Genomic DNA, 22,108 nt, shown 5'->3' with positions numbered 1-22,108 from the left:
TGAAAGAGAAAAACTTTTAACCAAGAATACCCTACCTGGCAAAGCTATCATTTAGAATTAAGGAGAGATAAAAGAGTTTTCCAGTTTTCCAGACAAGCAGAAGCTAAAGCAGTTTGTCACCACTGAACTAGTTTTAAAAGAAATGTTATAGGGACTCCTTTAAGCTGAAAAGAAACAACACTAATTAGTAATAAGAAAACATATGAAAGAAAAAAAATCTCACTAGAAAGGTAAATATATAGTGAAGGTAGTGGAATAATCACTTATAAAGCTAGTATGAAGGTTAAAAGACAAAAGCAGTAAATATAACTACAACAATTAGTTAAGGGATACACAAGATAAAGAAGCAAAATGTGACACCGAAAACAAAACATAGTAGGAGGAGTAAAAATGTAGAGCTTTAGAATGTGATCAATTTAAGTTGTTGTGACTTAAAATAGACTGCTATGGATATAAGTTGTTCCATGTAAACCTCATGGTACTCACAAAGCAAAAACCTACAGTAGACACACAAAAGATAATGAGAAAAGAATCTAAGTACACTGCTAAAGAAAGTCATTAAACCACAAAGACAGAGAACAAGAAAAGAGAAAAGAAAGAGAGGAACTACAAACAGCCAGAAAGCAATGAAAAAAAGTCAATAAATACATACCTATCAATCCTTACTTTAAATGTAAATGGATTGAATTTTCCAATCAAAAGACAAAGAATAGCTTACTGAGTAAAAAAAAAAGGCCCATTTACATGCTGCTCACAAGAAACTCCCTTCAGAGATAAGGATACACACAGACTGAAAGTAAAGGGATGGAAAAAGATACTCCATGTAAATGGAAACCAAGAGAAAACTGGGGTAGCTTATATACACAGACATATACATACACCAGACAAAATAGACTTTAAAACAAAGACTGTAATAAGAGACAAAGAAGGGTATGACACTATGATAAAAAGGTCAATCCAACAAGAGGAAAATTGTGTGGGAGAGGGTGAGGAGGAGAGGAAGAATTGGATAAAGGGATATTTCTGAAATATTAATGATTAATAATGATGGCTCTGGTTTCTTTTTTATATTTTTCTATTTCATTTGAATTGTTTACCATGAGAGTATCTGATCTTTTTAATCAGGAAAAGTAATAAAGTAACTTCCATGACAAAAGGATGGGTACATATGACAATAAGCATATAATCTGAGAGTCACTAAAGAAATAGAGAATAGTCAGTTGTACTCAAAAATAGTCAAAAGTGCACAAAGAATATATGGAAATGTTACTATGACTGGTCATTTTCCTAATCAAAAGAACTGATGAGCATGATTGAATAACCACTGAACTCATCAAATAAAATTTGTACAGGAAATATTTATTGATTCTGTGCCAAATGTCAGGCACTGTGCTGTACACCAGGGAAATAAAGAAAGATTAAGAAGCCATTTCCTGATCTTGAGGAACACATGGTCTAATGATACCAGAATATCTATAAACGAAACCATTTCAAAACATTGGAGCATTGTGAGAGAGGTATGTAGAAGCTATGGAAGGAAGAGGCTAGATTTTATTGACTGCATCCTGCAGTGACATTTAACATGTTCCTCTGTGTTTTCTACAAATTGAGAGTTTAATCTATAGCCTTGGTCATATTTAGGTTTAAATTTGGGGGGGGCAAGATCACTTTATAAATGGTACTGTGTCCTTCTATTATTAGAAAAATGTTTGGCTGTTTCTCTTTCTGTGCAAATTATAGACAATGATGATCAATGCCTAAATCCATTAACTCATTAAGGGTTGCCAAAAGGTAATATTCTATCACTGCTTTAGCTGGAGTATATCTATGAAGAGCACTTTTAATTATCTACTATTTGCTTAGCCAGTGAACCATTATATGAGAGGCAAGAATAAATGCTTGATTCTTTTCCATGATTTGCCAGTTTTTAAAATAATCAGCTGGCACATTACATTCCTCTAAAAGGGATCAATTGTGTCTTTTTTCTTTTTTAGCATCACTTATAAACTCATGTACCAAACATACTAATGGGTTTCAATATTTTGCAGTTATTATCCTTATTAGTGTTAAAATTGTCCTGTCTTTGGCAAATAAAAAAGCCAATTCAAACAGACTCATGATTCCTTTTGATTCTGTTGTAATAGTCTTTGATGGCTTCTTACTATCTGTTACGACAAGATGTTCCAGGCTCTTATTGTACACTTCCTTCCCACACCTGGAATCAGCCATTTCTCCAAGGAGCTGTGGTTTTCTGAATGGGAAATGTTTATCCAGGCCACTCATTGTGGGTTACTCATTGTTTATAGGCCTTTTAAAGTAAAAAGAGGTGGGAGAAAATGCTTTTAACATAAAAAACATCCTGATTTCAAAGCGATATTTCAAGTTCAAATTCAAAAATACAAGGTATTTATTTAATCTTTTCTATCTTGCATCTAGACATCATTTTTCCTATGCTGAGAACCATTCTCATGAACATCAACTATGAGAGAAGTAGAATATCACTTAATTACTCATTGTGTGGTATTCCAACAAAGGAGTCTTAATTTAAGGAACTCCAAACTATGCACCCGGAAGAGGATGAGCCTGCAAAGAAGAGTGATAAGGTACCCACAAAGTAGCAGAAGGAAAACCATGAGAGTACAGTAGCATGGAAGCCATGGGAAGAAATTATAAGTAGAATTAAAGAATTAAGTGTCAAAGGCTACTCAGGGACCAAATGAAGTAAGAACTGAAAAATGTCAACTAGATTTAGCAACATCAAAGTCACTGAAAATCTCAGGCTGAAAACAGACAAAAGCAGGTTCCAAGTAAGTAAAAGTTAAGAAAATGAAATAAATAAGTGAAATTCTGAAGAACGCAGCTGAGAAAGGGAGAAAGATAATGAAATAGTTGAAGACAGAACATGGGGATTTTGGATGCTTTCTAAGATAGGAAAGGTTTGAGTTTGATTAAATCCTAATGAAAAGATTTCATTCGAGACAGAGTTTGTATAAACTAGAAGAAGAATGAAAGATTCCTGAAATGGTGAGAGAGAACAGGATCCAAAGTACATGGTAATAGGCTGGACTTAACTACGTTTATAATTCCTCACTGTAAGCAAACATTCATTGAGTATGCAGTATGCTAGATATTGAGAATATAGAGCTAAAAGACAAAGTCCTTGACTTCATAGAATTCATGGTCTAGCGGGAAAATCAGACAGGCAAATAATTATAATGTCATATGATAAACACTATGAACATAGTATGTCACTGGAGCCCACAAGAGAACTTGAGACTAAATTTCAGTGAGAAATTTGCAAGTAGGATAGACATACAAAATACATAGAAAACCAAAACACACCATGCTTTCTCTCACCTCTCAATTTCTGCACTGGGATTACTACTCTTAGCTTTGTGGACATGGATATGACTGGCTCTTTCCCAACTTTCAAGTCTGAGAAAGTCTCACTTTACCTCCCCACCATCATATCACTTTGTTATTACATTCACAACTCTTAAACAATCTGCTTAAGATAATCTCAAATTATCTTGCTTGTTTACATATTATTTCTTACTTATGGATCTCCTTTAATAGAGCCCAAATTCCATGTGGGCAAGGATCTTACCTATCTAATTAACTGCTATATTCCCAATGCCTAGAATAGTGCTTAATATGAACGAATGAATGATTGAATGAATAAATAGTACAGAATTCACACAAATATTTAGTTACTTAACTCTTCTGATGTTTGGATTCTAGGTTAAATGGGAATTAATTGAACATTAAGCTATGCTTGATTTCTAATGTAAAGCATTACAATTTTAAATTCAATTTGCCTCTGAAGGTGAAAGGCATACATTTAATCTAGATTCTTTTTCATTTGACTACTAGCTCCACTAATAAATTTCCACATAAACCCAGTAAATCTTCACACCTTACATTTATAATACTCCTTCAGAGGAATTTTAAATCATCAGAGAGCAATAAAATAAAAGTTTTTTAAAAAAATCAGCAGAGAGAAGGCAGATTAATAAAAAGTGTTGAGTTGTTGACAGCTGATTAGCCTTTTTTAAGGCTAAATTTATATTTGCCCCTTTCTCAAAGTAAATTCCAGATTAAATCAAAGGTTTAAATAATAAAAATAAAACCATAAAAGTACTAGAAAGGCTTTATTATTTTATAGGTGAGGGAGGCATTTCTGAGAATGAGCCACAAAAGACATAAAAGACAAATTTTAAAGGCTCTACAGAGCAGGAGATACCATAAACATAAATGGAAGACAAAGAATAAACTGGAAAAACACTTCTTTGCTACATATACGACAAAGAGCGTCCACCATATATAAATAATTTCTAAATAGTCAGAAAGAGACAAAAAATGTGAGGAGTTTGATGGAGGAGGGGAACAACTTAGATATTACTCAGGTGATTCACAAAGAGAACAAGATAGCCAGCAAAATAAACTAGATACATCTGCCTATTAGGTTTATCAATATTTTTTGTCTTTATCATTCAAAGTATTGGTAAAAATTAATGGGAAAGAGGAATTCTCATATACCCTTGGTTAGGGATGTAAATTGGCACAGTCCTCTTAAAGGATAATCTAACAAGAGAAATCACAATTTGAAAGTCAACTTCTATAAAGTTATCATATGAAAATATTTATACACAAATATGAAGACATTTTCTATGCATATTGTTTGTAATCAGAAAATTGCAAACAACTTAAATGATCATTGATGGGGGATGATTAACTTAAGGTGCATCCAATAATAAAAGACTGTGAAGCCATTTAAAAGGATATGTAAATCTATAGGCACTCATACGAAAATAAATTTTAAAATGTTAAGGTATTGAATCAATTTCTATATGTAACTTGAACTATATATAATACATTCCCATTTGTGTTTAAAAAAATTATGTTTAGCTAGTTATACAAGGGAACTGGTGTGACAGACCTGAAAATATTAAGTGACAAGTCATAATTTTTACATATTATAGGTTTTTCAAATATCTGAGTTTCCACAATAAGCAATGATCACATGTTGAGATGATAATTTTTGATATATTGGATCAAACAAAACATACTATTAAAATTAATTTCAACTATTTCTTTCTAGTTTTTTATGTATATAGCTCATACTATATTTCCATGGACAGTGCTGTTCTGGTCAAAGAGAGGAAAGGGGAGCTAATGTACCACTCTGGCATTATTTTTTTACTTTAGTTAATATAAACATCTCTATTTATAAATGTGTTTTTCTCAAATAGTTACTTCTAGAATCTTTCTGCCAAACATATTAATTCAAAAACAAATGATCACAGTTAAAAAGGAAGAAATGAATTAGGGGTACTATATTCAACAGATCCAAAATGCCTGTGTTTTATTTGTTAGGTCAAATCGCCTTAAGATTGCACAACCTGGGGAAGGATAAAGGAATTCACTTTGCTTAGAATTTAAATAAGGCTCCTAAATGTACTAAAATTCTATGTAGCTAAGAAGTTTTGTATATTTGTTCCTAGAAACTAGGAATCCTTAGATTAGGGTCTAATTTTGCCTAATTTCTTATTTTGTTTGGCATAAAATTTAAAGTTTTTGTAACATGTTATATCTGATCAGGGTTCTACTTAAACAGGCAGAAGTTCAAGCAAAGATTAGATTCAGTATTTAACAATGTGTACTAAGATAGGAGGCATTAAGAGGTAGATGTAAAATCATTTACAAAATTACTACTTTCATTACATTTCCCACATTAACACTCTTCCACAGCTCTTAATTAGGCAAATTACTTATTTTAATTATATTCAATAAAATGTCAAACTACTCTAAGAAAAAAAAAAATCCAGATATTTCTACCCAAAAACAATGTACTCTAAACCAAGAACATGTGACCATTGTCTCTAATCTATCTGTTGGCGCTACATATAAGGAATTATATAAATTGTGCAAAAAGTGTTAATATTCTAGTACAGTAACCAAAATAGAAGGAAATTCTTTCGCAGAACCTCTCTTTGAGTGTTCAGTTACTTTTACGTACTGGAAGGGACTACATTTCCAATTTCTTTCTCTAAAAAGAACCTCCTATATCAAAAGGGGTGAACAACTACATGCAAATTTTGTGTTTGAAAAATTCCTATTTTAAGACTTTATAATTACCTTATTCATTTAATAAATATTGTTTCTCCAACATGTAAAGCATTGTACTAAAATTGCACAGGATATAAAATAAAAACAGATATACGTCTTGCCAATAAACAGCTTATAGTCCAACAGCGACAAGAAGCTGGTCCATCTCAATTCTCCCTCAGCTAGAAGGTGGATGAAATATCAGGATCAATAGTTTTAAGCCAGAAAAGTAGACAGTTTAGTTAGGAGAAGTTTCGAAATATGCCCTTCCTGGCCAATGATCACAACACTAACATACCATTTTCTGAAAGAGAGAAAAAATTCAAATTTCTTCACTAGTTTAACATAACGGTTTTATAATTCTGTAACATACCAGCAGTAATGATAAGGTGAAAATGAAGAATAAGGAAAAATGTTTTGTTTTTCTTCTTCATTAGTGGAAGTATTTGTATATTTTCATTAACTTGCATTCTTTTTTCTCTTACAAACAGAAATACATGGTTCAGTATTGGACACTTAGAAAAAAACTATACACAGCCTAAACAAAAGACATAATTTCTTATAGTTACCAAGGTCCAAGAGACCAAATCTCAGAAAATCTAGATTTTAGCAAAATTTCCCAACTTATGTCATCTTAACATAAGATAATTTTTACCAATAAAATATTACAGTAATATTACATAAATCCATTATTTCTAATTATAAAAATAGCTAATATATAATACTGTGTATTCTTTACTATGTATCAGGTAGTGGTCTGAGTGCTTTAAAAATATTAATTTTTAATTTTTATATAACCCTATAAGGTAGATATTATTTCACTTGACAGACGGAAAAACAGAGGTGCAGAAAAGCTAAGCAATTTGATCAAGGTACAGAAAAGCTACGTAATTTCACAGAGTTGAAGAGCAGCAGAGCCAGGATCCCAATTCAGCCAGTCTCTCTCCAGAATCAAATTCTTAACCACCACAATATACTACTTCTACTGTAATTATACTGTCCAAAAGCCCTTAATCCTAAATCATCAAAAGAAAAGTTCTCTATTTTACACCAGGAAGAAGTATTTCTAAGAATGGAAATTTAGAAATGGTTCATTTTGTAAAGTTCTGTTTGATAATTTACAATTTAAACTGAAATTCATTACGTTAAAATTTTTCTCTGCAAAAAAAGCTGTTGTCTTTATGAAAAATTTCTTTAGATAGGACTGATTATACACACACACATTTAAAAGGTCATTTCATGGATATGATAAATGACATTCTGAATATTTTCTATTGGCCAGACACTGTTCTAAGTGCTTTACACATATTATTTCTTTTAAATCTCATAACTCTGTTAAGTATGTACATACTATAAATATTCCAACTCACAGATGAGGAGACTGAAGTATGGGGAGGTTAAGTAACTCGTCTAAGGCAGGATAGCTAGATCTGGGATTTGGACCCAGAACATAGTCTGATTACAAAGACCACCCTCTTAAAAATTTTTATTATATTAATTTGTCAAGATAAGGCATTTTAAAAGAATTTATTATTTTCTCAAAAAGTTCTTAACATGAAGACTCAAGAAAAATAATCACTTATAATTTAATTGAAGCATTTGTGTTTTTTTCCTTTTAACACTAAGAAGCACAGTGGAATATTTATTTTTAAACATCCTATAAATTTTTTGGTTCTGTTAAATTTACATCATGAAAATTGTTACCAAGCTCACAGTCTTCAGAAAAATGTATAATGGGCATATAGTTTTTGACAATGGAAGTATTTAAGTCTGGTTAAACTTAGAAAAATGCATAATCTACTGGTCTTTCAGTGGGCACAAGGAAAAGAGGCTAGGACTTAGAGACATAGACTATTATGGAGAAAAAGGGTGGGATATATTTTAATGTAGGGAATTTTGTGATAATATACTAATATGGCTAAGACAAATCATCTGAAGCAAAAAGTATACTAATAAATAATTATAGTGACAAATAATAAGGAATATATAATCATGTTAGCTTATACAGAGTACCATGGGAATGCGGCACTGAGAGCCATCAATACCGCCTGAAGAAATAGAGGAAGGCTTCACAGAGAAGGCATTCTTTTTTAATGGATCACTGTTTCCCAAAAAAACTAAAATACAATTTGGGACATGTATACTTAATTCATTACATTTTCCTCAGCTTTAATGACAAATTTACCAGTTAAAAGAGTTTGGTGTTTACTTCTAAATCTCTTTAAAAGTCATGACAGTACTAAGTGAAGCAAGCCAGAAAAAAAAAGAAAAATACCATATGATATCACTTATATGTGGAATCTAAAAAAATGACACAAATGAATTTATTTACAAAACAGAAACAGACTCACAGACAAAAAAAAAAACAAACTTACAGTTACCATGGGAGGAAGAGAAGGTGGGGAGGGATAAATTGAGAGTTTGAGATTTGCAGATACTAACTATGAAATATAAAATAAAATAAAGTCCTACTATATAGCACAGAGAACTATATTCAATACTTTGTAATAGTCTATAATGAAAAAAATGAAAAGGAATATATATATATATAAAAAACTGAATCACTATGCTGTACACCAGAAATGAACACATTGTAAATTGACTATACTTCAATTAAAAAATAATAAAATAAATAAAAATAAAAATCATGACAAATTAAGATGAGTTTTAAAAACAGGTAGATCTCATAACACTAAAAGTGGTTTGTAATATAGCAAAATTAAATACACTAACAACTTTAAATGACCTTATTAAATTCATTGCTCATTTCTTTGATTTCGTTTAGCATTGATCTAACTCATGTGGAAGGTTACATTCCCACAAGTTTACACAGCTTAATGATTAACTATATTCACCTGCCAACCTTACTGTTTATGTAGCAAAGTATTTTATAAAGAGTTTAGAAGTCTAGGTCTGCTTGGAGGAAAAAACTAATTACTAATTGCTTGAAACTGAATAATTCAGATAAAAATGTACACTATTAAGCTCTTTCTTTTTATTGCTCCTCTAGTTATTTCTTCCAGAATTGACCAAGACTATTCATCAATTGATTCTGTATCTCCAGAACCAAAATCAAGATTTGCTATGTTAGATGATGTAAAAATTTTAGCCAATGGCCTACTTCAGTTAGGACATGGTCTTAAAGACTTTGTTCATAAGACTAAGGGCCAAATTAATGACATATTTCAAAAACTCAACATATTTGATCAGTCTTTTTATGACTTATCACTGCAAACCAATGAAATCAAAGAAGAAGAAAAGGAACTTAGAAGAACTACATCTAAACTGCAAGTCAAAAATGAAGAAGTAAAGAATATGTCAGTTGAACTCAACTCAAAATTTGAAAGTCTTCTTGAAGAAAAAATTCTGCTTCAGCAAAAAGTGAGATATTTGGAGGACCAATTAATCAATTTAATTAAAAATCAACCTGAAACTCAAGAACACCCAGAAGTAACTTTACTTAAAGTAAGTAGAAACCAAAGAGTTCATAATTATGTTTTCAATGTGGATCTTTCAAAAAAATATTTAACGACATGCCATTTGAAATACTTTATTGAACTGTTTAAATACTGTATTTTTCTTATGAAAAAAAAGCCTCCAGGAAATAAAATTTCTGATAATAATTTCAAGTTGGTTTTTACATTTCCCTTACATTATTTATGAAAATAACTAACCTTTGTATTTCAGATGAAAATTACAAATCAATGAAGTAATAAAATTTAGAAAACTAAATTATTACAGTATTACAAATTACTGGAGGCAAGTATAAAGCTAAAGGAATATAACTATTCTCCCATGTTTAAAATGTTTAAAAGTAATTTAGTAAATGGAAAAGATTAAAATACTGGTTTCTTTTTTTTCATTTAACTACAGTAATTTAAAGTTCAGGAAATCAGATTTTAGAGATGATACATTTTAAATAAAATATAAAAGTATGCACTATGTGAAAGAAGCATACAAGGGAAACATGTTTGCCAATACTCATTTTTGTAATGCATTGTTAGTTTAAGAAATTTGGATTATGATAATGCTATAGGAAATAAAAAAGTCTAATTTAACAAAATAAGAAAGAAGAAAGAAACTTTTAACCAACCTACAATCTATGTCCAGACTTTCATAGAACAGCAAGATAATAGCATCAAAGACCTTCTTCAGATCGTGGAAGAACAATACAGACAACTAAATCAACAGCATAGTCAAATAAAAGAAATAGAAAATCAGGTAAGCCAAATTTTAATGGTATGTACAATCTTTTACATAAACTTTAGTTTTATGAAAACAGTGGACCCTAAAATTATTTAAAGTAATTATAGTTGGGACAGTGAATAAAAGGATCACATAAGTGTGACTGTTAAGTTTGCAGACTCTAAAGCTAATAAACTACCTGGATTTGAATTTTGGCTCTAAAACTTTTGTGTGACCTTGAATAATACTTAATAATACTTAAGCATTCTCTCAGTTTCCTCATGTAGTCTATGTAGATAATAACAGAATCTGTCTTATAAGATTGTTGTGAGAAAAAAAGAATTAATTCATGCAAAATATGTCCTCAATATAGCAAAGTGATTTGATTAAAATTTAAATTATGTCTCTCCTTGTTCAAAACCCCACAATGGCTTCCCATCTCTCACTGTGGCCCGTAAGACCCCAATGACCTTTAATCATGTCACTGACTTCATCTCCTCCACTCTCGTCACATTGGCCTTTTCACGGTTACTCAAACACATCAAACATGCTGCTATCTCAGGGCCTTTGACCTTGTTGCTCCCTGTCTGGAATGCTCTTCTCCCTGGTGTGCACGTGGCCCACTCTTATTCCCATTAGGTCTTTCTAAAACACAGAATTCTCAAAGAAGCCTCCCCATGGAACTTAATCAGAAATTACAATCCCCCACACCCATGCTTAAAACCTGCTACCTCCTTTATTACTCTCTTCTTTTCCTTACCACTTACTTCTATTTAACATAATATATATTTCAGTTATTTATGTTGTCTGTCCCTGCACTAAAATGTAAGCTCCATGAGTTACTTTTTAACACTGCCATAGCCCCAGAATATAGAATACTGTCTGACACATAGGAGGCATTTAATACATATCAAATTAATAAAGGTAATGATTTAGAATTTAGAATAAAGCTATGTCAGAAACTGAGCATTCCCATATATAGTACCACAGTTTAAAAATATTAATCAGTAACACTACTAAACAGTCATTCAAGAGGGTTTTAAAAATAGACTCGAAGAAACTGGTTAAAAAATAAAAAAGACGCCAAGCACTATAAAACAAGTATTATTACCAATTTGCACTAAATGAACACATCGTTACATGTTTCAGTAATTTTATGACTCATAATTTTAGTAGGTTATTGTTGCTAATTTATGACTCATTATTTAGTAGGTTATTTTTGCTAATTGTCAAAAAAATGTTTTTTTGCCAGCTAGTTTTGATTTCTGTAATTTCCTTCTTACTTTAAGTATTGTGATTAAATTAACCTGCTTACAAAAGCAAAATATCACTATTGTAAAATGATACACATCCTGTCTAATAATAAAATGTATGAAGAATTCAAAACAATGAATTTCTAAGTTGGAAGAAGCCTTAGATCATTTGATTCAAGTTCCTCAAATTTAAACTAAGAAACCAAAACTCTGAAGTTACATGACTGTAAGATCACACAGTTACTTAGAAGAAAAGACTAATGCTCCAAAAGTGAACTTTACAACAGATTCTTACGAATCAGATCCTAGGAAATACTACTTACGCTGACATCAAAAAACTAACACTAATAACACAAGATATTACATTCTCTGCTTTTCTCAACCCATAAGTAAGAAATGCTATCAGTCAATAAATTACAAATCCAGCACAACAGACAATTAAATATGGAGTATATTGAAAGTAAACAAATAAATCTGCCAATTTGTTACCTCTACAGATATGTTTACCTGTCAAAAAAGATCAAGAAAGCAGCCTCGTTTAAATTATATGCCATGTCTTAAAACCTACAAGTAAGAATTATTAAATTTAAAATCTGCCTATGTCACTGAATAGAATATACATTACATTCAAATATAACATATTAAAATATTCTAAACAAAGTTTCTGCTTTTGGTCTTGCTGCTTTTTGACCAATTTTTGTTTTTTGCTTTGTTCTATTTTACTGAACTCATTAAATAATGTGCCTGATTAAGTATTTTGAGGACAGGAAGAATGTACAATATGTATAGCATTGTTTATTCCTCTTAACATTGAAAGCAATAACATATTATCAACTAAAAGATGCATATAAGTTGTATATTTAATATCCTCACTCAGATTCCTGTAATTGTATATTCAGTACCATTTTTAAAAGTAGATTTATATTCTTTTATCAGTTAAGAAGAACTGGTATTCAAGAATTCACAGAAAATTATCTTTCTTCTAAACCAAGAACACCAAGAACTACTCCCTCTCTTCATTTCAATGAAACAAAAAATGTAAAATATGATGGTAAGATTCTTTGGTGGGTTTCCTTCTTGAAGCCATTATCATCAAATTTTTCTTCTATCTCTGACATTTCAATCAAAAATCCCTATTCTCAGGGACTGTTCTAGATTAAAAGAAAGTAAAGACATAAATCCACCAAATAAAACATATCAGCCTAGATTGGATCTTGGTGATTTTTTTTAAACCCTATAAAACATATTCTTAAGACAATCAGGGAAATATGAATATAGATTTAATATTAGATAATAGGGGATTACTGTCAATTTTCTTAGATTTAATAATGGTATTACAGTTACGAAAGTATAATCTCATGTTTAAGAGATGCATGCTAAAATGTCTAAGAGGTTAAGGGTCACAATGTTTGAAAATTACTTTCAAATAGTATAGCAAAGTATGTACTTGTATTTATGTTTATAAAGCAAATATGGCAAAAAGTTAACAATTGTTAAATATAGATAGAAAGATTGGCATTCTCTTCTACTTTCCATAAATAAAGACGGGGGGACAAAGTCTCCATTCCCAAATAAGCTTCTGCAAAATGTTATTCTTTTAAAATACATTTATTTTTAATGTAATCCATAGAGAAAAAAAGGATTCTGTTAGTTTCCTCCATGTATGTTCACTCTTCCCACATGTATCTGTTGACTACCTGCTATGCACCAAGCAGCGTACTAATATATCATATGTGGTATTTTATTTATGGCCTTCTGTTATCTAGGGAAAAAAGCCTTAAAATTCTCATTCATTTTGTCACTTTTTTAAAAAAGAAATCAGTTTGGTAATAACTATTTTGATATTCTTTGCATAAGATGCCACCTAATAAAACTGCTCTAGTATAAATTACTTTTTCAATAACACATTACTGAAAAAGGCTAATGGCTGCATTCACCACAATTTCATAAAATGTCAAGTAAAATCTCAAGCTCTAAAGATAGCATTTATTACTGTATCTTACATAATATTTTGTTGATTCTAGCCATTCCTGCTGACTGTACCACCATTTACAACAGAGGTGAACATACAAGTGGTATCTATTCCATTAGACCCAGCAACTCTCAAGTCTTTAATGTCTACTGTGATATTGTATCAGGTAAACTAGCCCAAGGAGAAAACAGACAGCAGCTCAGGTTACTCACTACCTATTAGTAAAACTAATTCTGTTATCTTTGTTCTGAATATATATAAAATGAAATATATGTAACACAAGTAGCTATATAGATCTAGTACTTATATCTGTCTTGTTTATTTATGTATTTATTTAGGCATTTACTCAATATTCTCCATCTTCTTCCATAAAATAATCTGAAATGACTGTTGTCAATAAGTTTATTAAGACAAATTCATTAGTTGCCCTTCACTTCTCAGTGTCATAATAAATAATAAAATGTTATTACCATAACAACATTAATAATTACCTTACACAGCCACTAATTAAAACTAAACAAAAATAGTATTTTGTTACATTGATTAGCATCAGTCTACAAAAAATACATAATCTGTTCACTATATTCAGGTACTTCATGGACATTAATTCAACACCGAATAGATGGATCACAAAACTTCAATGAAACTTGGGAAAACTACAAATATGGTTTTGGGAGCCTTGATGGTAAGGTGATTTCATACATTCCTTCATTCACTTGTTAACTTAAAAACATTTATTAAGAACCTATTATGGACAGGGTATTAGAAATGTAATAATGAATAACAGTCCCAGCCTTCATAGAACTTATTTATAATCGCATATTTGTAAGTAATTGAACTTATTACAAGTGTACTTATTTGAATAATACTTTCCACAATTACATGTCTGTTCTATGTATACTTATCACAATTTAATTTGATGGCTTCTGATTATCATAACTGTAATTATTAAAACCAATTCTGATTAAGTGCTATGTGCACTGAGTAAGTGGTAAATGCTATGACTTAGCTACAAGGGAAACCATCTTTATCACTGGTCACTCTACTTTCTTATTAACATTTTAGATATCAACTATTTGGAGGTTGGAAGGCACAAGGAAGCTATCAGATGTACAGTACAAAATGGTTTGATTTCAATTATTTAACTATTATAAATGTATATCAGACATTGTGTGGTTTAACATACATTTAGTTAACTCAATGCAAATTATTATATTTTGATTACAAAATAAGATAAAAATAAAATAAGCAAAATAAAAGTAAATGATAGATTTAAAATCTAAAAAGCACATTATAAAAATCCATGAATGAAAAAAAACTAATAACAAATATATTGAAAGAAAAAAAATCCATGAATGATGTACATGTACTCATTCATAAAGTGGATAACATCCATTATTACGCCAAATTTTTACACATTAAGTATTATTTGACCACTTAAACAATGTGCATTCAAACTACCAGTTAAATCCCTAACTAAATGGTATAATCAGTAATATGTTTTTAGCTCCAAATCTTCTTCTAAGAGTAAGAGTCCAGAGTACTCATTTATTTCTATAAGAAAGTAAGCCATTTTTATTTTTCAGTCCTTAAAATGAAGTCTAATTCAACAACAGTAAGAAAATTTTGACTTTTTTCTTCAAATATTTTAATAAAAGGGATAAAGAGAGATTGTGATAGAGATCTATTTGTATTTGTTTTTAATTCCAAATGAAAAAATAAAGTTTTTAATTATACAGAAAAGTTACTAAGAATTATGCTTTTTAATTTAAACTGTTTTTTTACTTTATTTCCTTTTTTCTCAATTAAAACATATGTATCATGCAAATATCAAAGGCCAAGACTATATTTGAGGAAAATGACATTATTATCCAAGTCTCTGGAAATACTCAACAAATCTCTTGATAGTATATGGGTATTAATAAACAGCTGATAGTAAAGCTAGTATATATAAGGACCCAGAAGTTAGAAAATATGTTACCAATGACTAGACCTAAAAACACCTATAATAGTCTAATATGTTTCACCTGTGAAATATGCCTGATAATATTCATTTTATAAAGGCTAGTCAGACCTTAGGTAGGCCTATTAATATTTTAACATTTTGTAAATATAACTGTCTCCAATAAAGTTATTTTAAAAAGAAATATTTTAAGAGACTATAAAATAACCAAGGGATTTGAGACTAAAACAGTTCATCTACTTACAGCAAAAAAAAAAATCACTCTCAAAAAAAAAATGGTCAGTGTCTAATCCACAGACTTTTACAACTTTTCTTTTCAGGAGAATTTTGGTTGGGTCTAGAGAAGATATACTCCATAGTAAAACAATCTAATTACATCTTACGAATTGAGCTAGAAGACTGGAAAGACAACAAGCATTATATTGAATATTCTTTTCACTTGGGAGATCATGAAACCAACTACACACTACACCTAGCTGAGATTACCGGCAATGTCCCCAACGCACTCCCAGAGCACAAAGATTTGATGTTTTCTACTTGGGATCACAAAGCAAAAGGACACTCGAACTGTCCAGAAAGTTATTCAGGTATCCTTTTCCTAATATCAGTATTTTATTTTCTTATCTTCAAAATATCTTCTCAAAGTATTAGCTAATATCTTTCAAGGTCAACTCTTTAAAATCTGAATCCAAAGTAAGCATTTTCTCTACAGGTAAACATCTCTTCATATAGTGTTAATCTGATTCTAATACAACTATGTATTTTACCTCTAATCTTCCTTCGATGTTTCATTTTTGCTAGGGTTTATGAGACTAATATAGATTATTTAAAAGTGGAATACATGCATACAACACTGTCATATTTATAAGAACCAAAGAGACATGCATGGGAAATATAGTAACAGTAAACACAAATGTGTTTGCATCCATTAAATTGCATATCTATCTTTTTTAGGAGGCTGGTGGTGCCACGATGTATGTGGGGAAAACAATCTAAATGGTAAATATAACAAGCGAAAAGCAAAAACTAAGCTGGAGAGAAGAGGAATATGCTGGAAGTCTCAAAATGGAAGGTTATACTCTATCAAATCAACCAAAATGTTGATCCATCCAACAGACTCAGGAAGTTTTGAATTAACTGAGGCAAATTAAAAAGTCAGTAAATTAAACATTAAACTCACCCCCAAATTACTGTGGTTTAATAACCTGGTATTAAATCCCTAATAGAAGGCTTCAGAAATAAACTCTTTATATTAAAGTCACTACCAACTTAATATTAAACATAACACATCACCTCAAAGAACACCATTTACCTTTCGCAATTAAAATTATGATGTCACTTATTCATATACTTTATGATATGCAAATCAATTTTAGATGGTCACAATCTATATTTTAACCAATGGGTGAATTTTTAAATAACTTTTTTAAATCAAAAACTTAGAAAGAGACTTCTTATTTTTAAAGTCATCATGTAGGCTAATTTCATAACTTCCCCAGTTTAAAAGATTTTTTCTGGTTAATATTCTAAACTTGAATAAATATAAAGGACTGATAATTACATAGTTCTTAAATGCTGTAATACCAATTTCAAAACTAAAATTCAGTCAGTTCAGAGTACATGTAACAATCTGTAATATAAACTGCTAAACTGATACTTCATTTTGCTACAAAATAATTTGGAGTAAATGGATGATTTATTTATGAAGCTAAATGAAGTGGGATGGAATACTGTGCTGAAATAGGTTCACAGTCTTAAATACAGTAGATCATGATTACTAAGTCATATTGACTTCAAACATCAGCTATCACTGTAACTCATGTGTTAACTTATCCATAGTGTATACATGTTATATATTTTAACACAATATTATGAAAACAAATAATTTTAAAGGGATCTTGTCAGACTACAATAAGAATGAGTGTACTTGTGGCATCAAGGTGAAGTTTAATAGTTTATTCCCCTTGGACGTGGTGTGAATCTAACACTTATGTGTAGGCTTTCAAACAGAATTAAGAATCATAACAAGTTACTGAATGCTTAAAAAGCCTGAGAGATGTTTATGTATGTTTCCAAATTCAATAAAGATTCAGTTCCCTAAATTATAGAAATTTAAATTCTTGTTGTTTTTATTGACATCCAATAGAAGTGTGATTATGTTATTTCTAATTTAAACAATTTAAATTCTAAATCCTTAAGGACTGTATGCAAGTCTTTTGACCATAATATCACTTACCAGTATTTATTTTTAAGTAAGTTTTTAAAGAAACTACCAAAGATAAATAAAATCTTGAATTAAATACAGTTTTTAAAGAAAACAGTGCCCAAGTTATATAGTAACTCATCATAGTCAAAACTCAGCATTATGTGTTTTACATTACCCAATATATGTCATTTATTTTTAATATATAACACATGTAAATATATATGATCTATGTGGATCCTTCATAAAGATTTTGTTCCAAAAATTACAAAAGAAAAAGGCAAGAATAAGTTTTAGTTTTCAGAACCACATCCAAGCTGTCAAAATTCACTTTTTAGAGCCAGAATGCCAAAACAGATTTTTCCCCCCCAAAAAAGGACTCTTTCAAATGCAAAATAACACATTATTTAATATACCAATTGTTTTCTCTTTTTGTTTTCTAATTTTTTATAATTCTCACACAATATGTTTCATTTTGTTCCTTTTAGGAGTACTAAGTTTTTTCTGCATTTAAAGCTCAGATTGAGGGAATTTGGGGAGAGTATTTTTTTTCTTTATGGTTCACAAACTTGTGTCCTTCTGTTCTCACTAGTTTGCCAAAAGTACTCTAACAGTATCACTAATACAACTGTCAAATGTAGTGGCCTCTTAGTTCACATTCCCTTTGGTTTCTTTACTACTTATTAGTAAGATTCCTTTCTCAAACTTGACCTTCATTTTGCTTGCACAATACTACTACACTCTGGGATTATCTCTAACTTGAATCCACCTTTAAAGCTATATTCTCTCCTAGTGTTGAGCACTGTGGACCAATGTACAATATTCAATCATCTCTTCTACTCTGACCCTCAGAAATTCTATCATGGGCTCATCTGTTTTCCATGAATAAAGTTCCCAAATCTACATACTATTCCCAAATCTTTCTCCAGTTCCCCTTCTTCCATTGCCTACCTGTCATCTCTCCTTTTGATATCCTATAGCATCCTCAAATTCAACTTATCAAATAACAAATTCATCAAAACCTTTCTACTTCTGCTGGTCCTTTCTCCCTTTCACCTTATCACGCTCTCCTTTTTCTTTACATTCATTAATGACACTACCATGCTTCCAGGCATAAAAGCCTGGAACCTGAGAGATACCTCTGGCATTTCAATTAACTTTGTAAACCACCTTTCCTATACCATAAGCCACTAAGTTCAATAAAACCTTATTTTCAAAAGACTCTTAATCAGATACACTATTCCATTTCTACTGCCAAAAACCTACCAAGCACTGCCTTTAACCTGAGTCTCAAATTATCTAAACAGTCTTCTGCCTGGCCCCCTAATTTTATGTCTATCTCCCTTGAATCTTTCCAAAACAAATTTACAATAGCTGTACCACACTTTGCTCTCTGTCATTCAAATTTGTCTAATAAAAGAGTATAACAACTGAGCACAATGAAAATATACCCTTACAGGTCCTGGAGATAAAGGATGAAATGGCTTGATATAAGCACAAATTTCTTTTAGAATCCTATTAGGATTTTATTTTAAATCTCAAAATCTTTTCTTAAAATCACATGTGAATTGCGTTTTCTACTTCATAAATCTACATTATATAAAAATAGTTACTTCCTCCGGAAAACTTCTAAAAAGTGATGTTCCTGGAAGAAGTGTCAAGTTTATCCTGTGGACTTGCATATCCCATTTAGCTGTGTCCTCACAAGAATGTGTAACCCAATTAGAAGAGCATAAACCTACAAAGCAAAATCCAAATCTCTTTCAGGTATCTAAGGGTTTCTATAACCTGAACCCAAAATAGCTCTTTAACCATTTCCTGCCCAACACAAACCCTCAGATCTAATCAAAATCATCTACTTTTAAACATCTCCTGTATACTTTCCTAATGCCATTCCATTTACCTAGAATGCCTCCCATTACCTTTCTGCTTGGCTAGGTCCTATTTATACTTCAAGGAAGCACAAATAATCTCACTTCTTCCACAAATATCCCACAAATGGGGCCCTTCCTCCAAAACCTAGCAGCACTACTGTCTGTATCCCTTCAACTGGCACTTAACAAGTAAAGAAAAGATAGAAAACAAATCTGGAAAATCGTAACAATAAAAATAGTGAAAAATAGCAATAAAACCCCAAGAGCATCAAAGTTGGTCAAACTACTTGTTTTTAGTGAATTGCAAAACACCTATACCAAGCCTTTATTCTGAACGAGTGTGAATTTTACTGAGAGCAAGTACACACATTTCCTATGGTAGTATTATCTATTTACACGCCATCATCCTAGAATCAGCATGTTCATGATTATATCTTTTCTTCCTAATACCATAACTCACGGAAATCAATTAACTCATTCATTAATCAAAAACGTATTCACTAATCAATAATATTCAATTTAAAATGTATTCATCAATCAGTATATATTGAATATCTATTCTTTATCTCCTTATAAAACCTATTTCAAATATATATATTGTTACATATTCCACATTTTCTTATAGGATAATTAAACATCCTTTTGTTTTTTCCCATAACTAACAACCACAAGTACTGCACTTCTGTATCTACTAAGTAATCAACCAACACAGCAGTTTTGAAGATTGAAAAGAAAGTGACCAAGTGTTGGCCCTTTTATCAAAGTCCAAAGTGTTCTCATGGCAAATTAAACAGGGCAAAGTTAGTCAACTGGTGTGAAATATGCAGTTCAAGGTCATGAAAGTAGGATTAACAATCTCTCTAATGAAGTTTCAATGACATTTTAGGAAATATAAAAATCAAGGATTCCATCTCAAACATACACTGTTTTTTCTAAATTCATGTTTAATCCCAGAACAATCATACATCTAACAAAATGATTAGGTTTATTTGAAAAAGCAATAACCTACAACCTTAAAGATGTAAGGCTCTAACTGTTTATCTTCACATAACCACCTAAGCCTCAATTTCCACATCCCATATATGAGAATAGTAATAAACTTGCCAAATCTACTTCATGGAGTTGTAATTGTCAGGTAAGACATTGTATGTGAATGGTTTTATGAACTATTAAGTTCTAAATAAATGTATATTCTTGTAAAAACTAGATCTCAGGTATTACTCTTCACATCTCTTTAAGTAAGTACTCTGTACAAATACTTCTTAACTGAAAATACTCTAATTCTTAGGCTAGAAGAGCAAAACGGCTCTCCACACACTCTGCTGCTTCTGGGATTTTACTCCTTTGCTTGGAGTCTGAGGTAACACTCGATCACATTCAAGCCCTCAACTAAAAACTCCTGGGTGGCTACGTTAAACTGTTAGAAAATAGAGCTTTCAACTCAAGAATTTCTGTAGTTAAAATAAACTAGGACCAATTAGACAGGATAAAAGCTTGAATGTCATATTTAGGGCAAAACCAAAACAGTGGAATGTGGCAATAACTTGTAACATCTATAAAAACTAAAATAAAAACAAAGACCAATACTCTCTAAAGAAGGAAACCAAAAACTTGAATGGAAAAAAAATACCCAATTTTCACTGAAATTTACACTTCCTTAAATTCTGAATGTAGGAAACTAACCATGCTAGTAATACATGAGACTTAATCATTAAAAGAAATCATACATAACTGTGTATCACAACTACTGCAGATATTTCAAAACACTGTTAATGCTTAATATTACTTAGAAAATACGGTAGTTTTTAGACCTATGGTTAGATCTTGTTATTTAATTCATTAATAAAGAAACATATATCACAACTTAAAATACTGATAACTGTAATTTAATGTAACTTACTTCCTTTGTTTTCCTATGTATTTCATTTTATGCATTAAAAAAGATTATTCCCAAAAAGAGACTCCCAGGATTTACAAAACTGCCAAAGGGTATTAAGAACCCCAAAACTCTAAAGAGAGAACTACCATCATATGATAACCTAGTTTAAGAAACATGAATTACATGGCTCTCAGGTCATAATATAAGTAGTACAGTCTTCCCTTAGTATCCATGGGGGCTTGATTCAGGACCATTAAGGATACCAAAATCCAGAGATGCTCAAGTACTTTATATAAAACAGCACAGGATTTGCACATCCTCGCATATACTCTAAGTCATCTCTAGATTACTTACCATACCTAATGCAATGTAAACACCACGTGAATTGTTGCCAGGACACAGCAAATTCACATTTTGCTTTTGCGGATGTTTCTGGAATTTACTTTTCCCAAGTATTTTCGATCTGCAGTTGGTTGAATATGCAGATATGGAACCCGCTAATACGAAGGGCCAACTATATACACTTACTCTGAATAACCACGCTATTCCTAGAAACAAAATTTTAGGGGAAAATTCAATCACCATACAATAAGCTTATTAAACTACTCAGAAGAAAACTGATACAGGGTAAGATTATAAAGCGATCATAAAAAAAATTAGCCACAATAACA

General features: G+C 30.9%; 2 protein-coding genes across 6 annotated transcripts in view; one reads left to right on the top strand and one right to left on the bottom strand.

Annotated features, from left to right (window-relative positions):
• DOCK7 (dedicator of cytokinesis 7) overlaps window positions 1-22,108 on the bottom strand; it is a 176,330-nt gene that overhangs the window by 93,328 nt on the left and 60,894 nt on the right. The window lies entirely within an intron of this gene.
• ANGPTL3 (angiopoietin like 3) lies at window positions 9,009-17,237 on the top strand. Its single transcript, XM_006205393.3, has 7 exons — window positions 9,009-9,573; window positions 10,219-10,329; window positions 12,483-12,597; window positions 13,571-13,684; window positions 14,108-14,203; window positions 15,802-16,068; window positions 16,436-17,237. The coding sequence occupies exons 1-7, from the start codon at window positions 9,079-9,081 to the stop codon at window positions 16,630-16,632; spliced, it is 1,395 nt and encodes a 464-aa protein (XP_006205455.1). The 5' UTR covers window positions 9,009-9,078; the 3' UTR covers window positions 16,633-17,237.

This window comes from Vicugna pacos, chromosome 13, assembly GCF_048564905.1.
Source record: "Vicugna pacos chromosome 13, VicPac4, whole genome shotgun sequence".
NCBI lineage: Eukaryota > Metazoa > Chordata > Mammalia > Artiodactyla > Camelidae > Vicugna > Vicugna pacos.
The sequence above is the reverse complement of the archived record's forward strand: the minus strand, read 5'-3'. Positions and strand labels throughout refer to the sequence as shown.

Excerpts from the sequence above, each read along its gene's own strand:
- ANGPTL3 (XM_006205393.3), top strand. The coding sequence starts at position 9,079 with ATGTACACTATTAAGCTCTTTCTTTTTATTGCTCCTCTAGTTATTTCT. Across the intron at positions 13,685-14,107 it reads CTACTGTGATATTGTATCAG|GTACTTCATGGACATTAATT; the intron begins GTAAACTAGCCC and ends CACTATATTCAG. Across the intron at positions 16,069-16,435 it reads CTGTCCAGAAAGTTATTCAG|GAGGCTGGTGGTGCCACGAT; the intron begins GTATCCTTTTCC and ends TATCTTTTTTAG.